The 8389-nt window shown below is 33.2% G+C and overlaps 2 protein-coding genes across 4 annotated transcripts in view; one reads left to right on the top strand and one right to left on the bottom strand.

Annotated features, from left to right (window-relative positions):
• The window catches only part of LOC125859881 (uncharacterized), a 5027-nt gene extending 2260 nt beyond the window's left edge, over nucleotides 1–2767 (bottom strand). Inside the window, exons 1-7 of one of the 2 annotated variants that reach the window (XM_049539728.1) lie at nucleotides 2505–2767; nucleotides 2094–2159; nucleotides 1935–2002; nucleotides 1671–1701; nucleotides 1494–1563; nucleotides 965–1022; nucleotides 571–696 (exon numbers count right to left, since the gene is read on the bottom strand). In XM_049539728.1, coding sequence (XP_049395685.1) covers nucleotides 571–696; nucleotides 965–1022; nucleotides 1494–1563; nucleotides 1671–1701; nucleotides 1935–2002; nucleotides 2094–2159; nucleotides 2505–2511 — 426 coding nt within the window. In that variant the 5' untranslated portion in view covers nucleotides 2512–2767. Of the gene's footprint in view, nucleotides 1–570; nucleotides 697–964; nucleotides 1023–1493; nucleotides 1564–1653; nucleotides 1702–1934; nucleotides 2003–2093; nucleotides 2160–2504 lie in introns of both variants that reach the window. The other variant, XM_049539729.1, reaches the window with a different exon arrangement.
• A 4095-nt stretch (nucleotides 2768–6862) lies between these two features.
• The window catches only part of LOC125859369 (uncharacterized protein At1g51745), a 6291-nt gene continuing 4764 nt past the window's right edge, over nucleotides 6863–8389 (top strand). The window contains exons 1-2 of one of the 2 annotated variants that reach the window (XM_049539103.1): nucleotides 6863–6993; nucleotides 7355–7663. In XM_049539103.1, the coding sequence (XP_049395060.1) occupies nucleotides 7473–7663 (191 nt within the window). In that variant the 5' untranslated portion in view covers nucleotides 6863–6993; nucleotides 7355–7472. Of the gene's footprint in view, nucleotides 7063–7354; nucleotides 7664–8389 lie in introns of both variants that reach the window. The other variant, XM_049539102.1, reaches the window with a different exon arrangement.

Here is an 8389-nt window from a genome sequence, read left to right as displayed (position 1 = left end):
CCCCCCCCCCCCCCCCCCCCCGTCAAACCCCACCCTCGTTTCCCTTTCTTATTTGAGTGGATAAGTTATCAAAATCATATTAAAGCAACCAGGTCTTGTCCAGTGTTATCACAGGCACGCTTAATCCCTGAAGCAAGGCACAAAACGTGTTGAGCGCTTTGCCTCGCTTCATAGGCACTTCAGTGTTCTCATCAAGGCTATAAGACATTTTTCCTTGCCAATGAGTGTACTCTAAAAAGGCAACACAAAATAATTGATATTTCAATTTAGCGTAATTCTTTTCTATGTTCATATATTTGTTATTTTTTTAATTATAATTCTTAGTCTTGGACTACATATACATATTTAATTATTTATTTGTGCTTTGTACTTAAATCCCCAATTGACCTTGGAGTTTTCTTGTGCTTTTTGCCTTTGATAACACTGGTTTTGTCTACTAAAATAGAAGTTGGGAACTCATGATTCATGTGTCAAAATCACTGAAATCTTCGATTTATGACTTTTCAAGTTTGCAGTTGATGAAAGCTCATTTCACATGCAACAACTCAGTAAGGACAAAAAAAACCATACTTCCTCTTTTTTGGCTTCATCGTCTTCAACACCTTCGTCGGTCTCTTGAGCAAATCTTTCAGATAGCCAGTCTTTAGCTGATGAGATCAATGTGTAGATCATGGCCATGCCAAGATTCTCAACTGCCTGTGAATGCAAGCATTCATAGAAGAAGCTAAGACATAAAAAACAAGTGCATGAAATTACAAAAGAACAACACTAGTCAATTCTATTAATTATTCCACATCAGTAGCTAAATATTAAAGAGAGGAAAGATAGAGAGAATAAGGCTTCTTTTTGGGGCCTTCAGGGTGAGGTCAGAGCCACTGCCACAATAATCAGCCAAATTTTAACTAGCAGAAGAAACAATATTTACCCAGGAGCGCATTGCATATGATCAGGGCTTGAAACATACCTCTTGTTCAAGCTTCTCTTTCAATATTTTCAGATCTCCAGAATGAATTCCTTTTAAACTAAAAAACAAGAGAGAGATCGTAGATGTATTAGTTGCACAAAGTTGCTTATATCACATCATAATAGTAAAGCAAAACATAGCTACTAGGCACCTCCTGTTATACTGACATAAAGATGAGTTCTACTAACATCTGCGGTAAAGAATATTAGCGAAGTAAGCCGTTTTAAGAACACAATGATGGATCACTCACTTAATGGATTAAAGCTTGCTGGACCACATTAAACTTTTGAGTTTGTTATTTATTTAGTCTCTCCTACAGCATGTCATCTTTGCAAGAAACTACATAAAGAACATGCCATTTACTATATGTTAAACCATGGGTAAACGGTAAAAGTCCAATTCCTATTACAAGCAACAAAAGAATTTAAGGACAATTCTCTTTGTAATGTAGCATTGAAGAACAATGTATGCAAATAAAGAAAATACTACAGGTCCTGGGATGGCATATCCTAGCGCAGGGTTAAATTACCTTGAGACATTCAAAAGTGGAGGTTCATCCGGATATTTTTCTGTGTGAGAGAATATTAAAGCCAGTCGAACTGCACCAACAATTTGGGACCAATCATTGTTAGCGGGAGTTCATTACTCGATGAAACATAAGTAAAGAAGAGAGCTGCAGAGGAAATAACTGTGAAAATAGCAAAACCTGATGATTGTGTAAACTCTTCGTCCTCCTCCTGTACAAAAAGCAAAGTTGTAAGAAGTATGATAATAGTAATCAAAACAGCATAAATACCACTGGTGAAAGAACCAATAAGATGCAACGATCCTTTTCGCTAGCACAACAATAAACAAGGCCAAACAGAAGCTCAACTACTTATTAATAATTCCGGCCCTAGGCACTGCTATGTTGGTTATATCATCAATTTCGAACAGCCAAGTAGTAAATGATACCAAAATTTCTACATACCTGAGGAGAAATAGTAATTTGGAAGCATCGATTTGAAGTATTTAGCCCACTTTCACTGGAGTGAATTTCTAACAGAACCACCACAACAAAGTTATCCAATAAGATTAGACAACAACAGAGCAAAAAAGAAACTACAACTTATAAAGGACGGTTGTGAACCTTTGAATTCATCCATAAGAATTGCTTCCAATGCTTCGATTTCCATCTCTTGTTCCTGCACATAGTCTGGTCCAAAGTTCTAATAAGACAAATATAGTGATTGCAATCAATGAATTCAACTCTATACACACCAATATATTCAAATTCTGTATAGCATATGCCTAGCACAAATTCTCAGGATTTGTCACAAATTCAAATATGTAGCTTAAGTATTAAAGTTAAATTCTGTTACTTTATATATATGAAAATGGTTCAATTAAGTGACTTCTGGATTTCGTCCGATTACATAGCTCATTTACTAAAAATCCTCCATCTATAAAGCAACAGCACAAACATCGACTGAAAAATCAAGAAAAATAGGTCAAATAAGCTCAAATTTGTGCGAAAAATCAAATCTTTTAAGGAAAATACCTGTCATGATTTCTCTTTGATGAATCTCTCACTTGCTCTTGCTTTGCGATCACTCAAATAGCAGAGAGACAGAGACAGACTCGAGAGAGCTGTAGAAAAAAAAAACCTAAAGAGCTCTATCACAAGAGAAGCAATGGAGAATGTTACGACGTCGTATTGGAGTTTCACCTGCATGAATCTAGGGTAAAGGAACCATACTGAATTCACAGTGATGTTGAGAAATCAGAGCCGTTGATCTCAAACACACTTAAAAGTCAAACTCTTTATAATTATCAAAGACTCCTTGTGGTTTCTTTCCGTGACATTTGAGTTCATAAGGTTTGCAACGTTATATATAGCAGAGAAAAAGCCCAACATTGTCTCTTATTTATAGGTTAAGACTCTTAAGTCATATTTGAGTTTTTGTTTGGAGCATTATTTTCATGTTTGTAATATTGGTGCACTTTTAGTTCTTCCCCAAATTTTCGTCTATTTTATTTTGTTCATAATTTTATGTATGGAATGTTCAATCGTCTTTTTATATATTTAGTAAAAATAATAATTCTACGTAGAGAAAGTTGGAAGAAGAACACTTTGTTCTGTTCAATAGAAATATTAATGCAACTAAACTAAGAACACATTGACATATTATGTTGAAATAAAATAAATATTTGCACTATTGCACCTGATATCGGCGAGATTAACATCTCGATTTTAGGTGCAATAAAAATTCTACTAAACAAAACAAGATATTTTTCTTCTTACCTTATCTCATATGAAATTATTATTTCTACTAGATATATAAAAAGACGATTAGACATCTCATACATAAATTGTGGATAAAATAACTATTAAAAATAGATAAAAATTTGAGGAAGGACCAAAAGTGCACAAATATTGCAAATACGTGGGACTATTAGTGTTTTTTGTGTAAAAAGTCAAGAATGACTTTGAGTTTTAACCCAATAATAAGAGTAGGGATGGCAATGGGGCGGGCGGGAGTACGGCAGGGCAGGTTTCATCGTTTGCGGGGTAGGGCGGATTATAGCTTTTGCGGGTTTGGGACGGGGCAGGTTTAAAACTTATATTTTCAAAATTCTGGCGGGGCGGGGCGCTGATTTGAGATAAAAGTCTTTTAAATTCGTTGATCTATACTAACTTTTGCATCAGTTTTTTTATCTGTTTGGTCACTTTTTAGTGTTTTTTTTTCTCCTTTCAAATGAAAAAAAAAAAGAGTTTTTTAATGACCAATAAATTAGAAAGGAAAAAAAAAACTGTTTGACATAATTTGTTTCTTTTTAGAGATAAGTGGTTAAAACACACCTAAAATATATCTTTTTTTTGAGTTTCATACCCGAACTATTAAAAGTGTGAGAAACACACCTAAACTATTACACTTTAGTTTGAAAAACACACCTCTGTGCTGACTGGACCAAATGTGTGTGTACACACTCTTTTACGCGCGTGTGGCCTTGATTTTCATCCACATGGCTTCTTCTTTTTTAAAAAATAAAATATCAAAACACACCTAAACTATTAGGAGAGTAAGAAACACACCTAAACTATCATTCATAAATTTGAGAAACACACCTTAAATTATATGTTACACTAGTTGCTTAAGCTCGCTCAAAAGGGACTGATATTTGTATATCAATGATGCCATACAAGAAATCCACGACGCCCTTTGGTAGCTTTAATAATTTGAGGGGTGAGTGTTTGTCCATGACATCCGATTCTATTTTTTTCAGATGGTATGGATCAAAACCTAAAAAATTATACAAAATCGTTAATATTTTGAGACAAAAATAAGAACTCTAACATTTTTTGACAAATGAGTAACTAACCTTCAAACCATGATGAATTTGTGAATTAATAGTGAAAACCCTAAATTTACTCAAAATTTTCACACACCAAAGAGACTCAATTGAGAAAGATGCTTCTACATGTTGAAAGTTATACTTTAATCTTTTGACATGGTGGAATTTGTTTCCATGTGGCAATCTATGTGGCAGTTAAAAAATAATAATTGAGAGAGTGTAATACACACACTATCATAATTTACTTGAGGTGTGTTTTTCAAAATAAAATGTAATAGTTTAGGTGTCTTTCTCACACTTTCGATAGTTCGGGTATGAAAATAAAAAAAAAGGTATAGTTTATGTGTGTTTAACCACTTATCTCTTCTTTTTACTACATTCAACAATTTGTTTATTACGTCATATGTAATCGATTCAAAATTATTAACAAAAAGAATTACTGACTGTTTGCAACAGTATTAACTTATTTATTTTTTAGGTTAAAAAAATATTAAGCAATTAAAATAATTTAATATTTTTTGGTTAAACACTTGTTGCATCTAATATTTGAAACTTTTTACAAATTATGGAGTGTGGGGCGGGGCAAGGCGGGTTGATGTAGGGCGGGACGGGGTGGATTGAAACCAATAAATGATGCTATGCGGGGCGGATTATAATTTTAGTGGGTTTATGCGGATTTGCCGCACAACCGCCTCGCCATTGCCATCCCTAAATAAGAGACTATTTGGGTCTTTTCTCTCTTATATAGCATCTCACCAAAATTAGATCAATTTCTTTTTACCTTCAATTATCTTTCAAATTTATATAATAGTATTAATAATGCTCCCTCTCATCACTTTTACTTATTAAATATTTTCTAATTTGATTTATATTTTTATTTATTATTTTTGACAAATGAAGAAAGTACATTTTTTCTTCTTATTATTATATGCTTAATTTTTTATTTATATTGAGTTAATGTCTTTAAAAATGTAATAAGTAAATATGTTTGGAACCTATCAATTAATAGAGGTAAAATGATAAACTACTTATATTAATTATTATTTTCTTAATAGGTTTGTCAAGTAAAAATTTGACAAATAAGTTCAAACTGAGAGAGTAGTACAAACTCTATTTCTTCTTACTTCAAGGAAAAAAATGTTAATTATTAAAATTCTTAAACTGGTTGATGGTCTGCAATGGGAGTAACTTCATCTATCTTTTTAAAGTATGTACTAATAGTCCAAATTTGTGAACACAATAATATGTAAAATATGGTCTTTGATAAAATAGCTTTACGGCTTTAAAATGAGAAAGTCATTGCATCTTTTCTCTTAAATTTTTTTGACACGATGCAAATGACTTACAAATATTTATAGGTTCAACAACTTTTCTTTTATAATTATTAGCTTCATATTCCATCATACAAGTTGAAAACTAACAAAAATTAAATCTTCAAAAAATTCATTATTCTTAAAAGATTTTACTTAAGGGCAGTGGTGGATGCACATTCAAGTGTATGGGTGCTTGAGCACCCATTACATTTGGGCAAGCACCCATACATTTGGGAGCCAACACTATTATTTATAAGAGAAACCTAGTAATTTGTATGAATATGTAAATTGAGCACCCATTTTGGTACCAACTTCAAATTACAAATAATCTAGCACCCATAAGTAAAAATTCTGAATCTGCCACTGCTTAAGGGACATTTAAATAGAAATGTAATAGAAAGATCTCAAAGTGTTACCTCGTTTTCAATCATTATTAGGATATTTTTCAATTAAGTTAAATATATTAGAATTAAATCTTTCAAAATGAAGCAAGACATAAAATTTTGAAAATAGAGAAGTTATTTTAGTATCAAGAGAAAATTCTCTTGATAGTCATATATGTTTGACTTAATTAGATATCACTTTTATATCTTTAGGAAAATAGTCACTCATGTTAAAGAAAAGAATAATGTGACATAACATCTTATTAAAAGAGGAGAAATACATTTTAAGGAAAATCAGAATAGTTGAATGATATTGTGATCCTAAAAATAATATTATAAGACAAATTTCTAACACAAATGACTATCTTAAAAAATTACTCGAGTTTTGGTTCTATTTGAGACTCTACGGGTTAAAATTTCCACAAATTTAGATAGGTTTTGCCCACAATAGCCATCCCTAGTGAGAAAATTAATGCTCAAAATTTAGAGGTCAACCAATTAATCAATGCTTTAGTTGAGGGTTAAAGTTAACAATTTACTTATTTCACGTGACAAGTTATTGCAATTATGACAAAATAGAGGGACACGTTTTCTTTGATCAAAGATTCAAAAGAAAGGCCCCACTAACAAGTACACAAAATAGAGGTGTAGATATCTTATTGTACTACCTGTCGTGCTGAATCACTACACTTATTTTCCAAATAAAAATAAACTAATAGTATACAGTAATATATTATTTTAAAGAAGAAAAAAAACCCTCTCTCTCTCCCCTCCCTCTCCCTCTCCCTCTGTGTGAGCGTGCGAGCGAAGACGGTTCTGTCTCTCTCTTCTCTGTTTTGGAAGAGAAAATAAAAAAGTTACTAAAAAAAGGGTACGTTCGATCCATTTTTATTTGTTCGTACAGAGAGAAGCCACTCTTTTCTACTTCATTTGTTCAACAAGTTTCTCCTTCTATGCGGCGGCCACTTCACTCTCTCTGTTTAGTTCTTGTATATATGTATGTATGTTTTTCTCTGAAACTAAAATCTAAATGTGGACCAGAGTGAAATAAGAAGAAAAAATGGAGGTGGGTTTTGTTTTTTTTATAAAAAATAAGGTGAGAGTTTTATTCATAACCGAAGATTTTTTTCCAGCTAGATCTATCTTTCTCTGGCATAAACCCCTCAATCGATTTTGTTCTGTTTTTTTTTTTTTTGACTCATTCATTTGTTTTTTTTGCGGTGGTGTTTTAATGTTTAGATACCTGGGTTTTTGTGTTGCATGTGAGAGTTCAATTCTTTCTGAAAAAAATTCTGTTGATTGATTTTTTTTTTTTGTGTATGTGGTTTAAAGGGTTATGTGCATTTTTTTGATGATAGGTAAAAAGGTAATTTTTGTGGGGCTTTGGACATGCTTAGGAATGCTGTGGATTGACTGAATTTTGGGGATTTTTTCCGTTGTTTTGTAACCCGGTAAACTCGGGTGGCTTTGAAGGAGATGGGGAGTTCTGGTGAGTCTGTTGTCAAAGCTATTGATGTGTCGGTTGGGGGGCTGGTGTGGGTCCGGAGGCGAAATGGGTCGTGGTGGCCTGGTCGGATTTTGGGCTCAGATGAGTTACCTCAGAGTTGCTCTGTTTCACCAAGATTAGGGACTCCCGTTAAGCTACTTGGAAGAGAGGATGCAAGTGTGTAAGTTTCTATTTTCTTTCATTGTTGTGGGTTTCCTTCTGTTTGTACTATCATCCCTGAGCTACTTTGCCTTTTTGTATTTATTTATTGTTTTTTGTAAATAACGGCAGCCCTTTAAGTATGAGAATTTAAGTAATCTGTTTGGCACTTTCTTTGGTGGTTTCTGGAGGCGTGGACATATTTATAAATTAGTTCTCCTTCTTATGGTTTTCTCTCAAGGGTTAAACCATGGCCCTTTTTCCTCTAGTTTTTGCTTTAATCCAAATTATAGTTCCCACTCCTAAACTTGTCAAATATGGATGAAAAAGATTAGATTCTTCTGAACAGTTAGTCTATGTTTTGTATGCTTAGAATTTGGATAGGATTTGATAAATTAACTTAGAAGCAGCAACTAGACAAAATGAAAGTAAAATTCGTTTTGTAGAGTCAAGTGAAGGAAAGGAGTTCACTGAGTGTGTGGTTCAATCTTTTGTGGCTGCTAAGATTCCCGTACTCACAAGTCATTATAGTTTTAGGCTTTTAGATGTAGTGTGTGTCAATTCACTTTCCACCTATAGCAGAACTAAGCAAATGGCGCTCATTGCCATGTTGTGAAACAATAAACTGTGGTAGCTTACTTCTGACAATTAAAATATGAAAAACCTGCAGAATTAAAACCTGCAGAATTAACTTGTAGTGTTAAAGTATTAACTCTTCATCTATTCTTATTGGGGGGGGGGGGGGGGG

This window comes from Solanum stenotomum, chromosome 3, assembly GCF_019186545.1.
Source record: "Solanum stenotomum isolate F172 chromosome 3, ASM1918654v1, whole genome shotgun sequence".
NCBI classification, from domain to species: domain Eukaryota; kingdom Viridiplantae; phylum Streptophyta; class Magnoliopsida; order Solanales; family Solanaceae; genus Solanum; species Solanum stenotomum.
The sequence above is the reverse complement of the archived record's forward strand: the minus strand, read 5'-3'. Positions and strand labels throughout refer to the sequence as shown.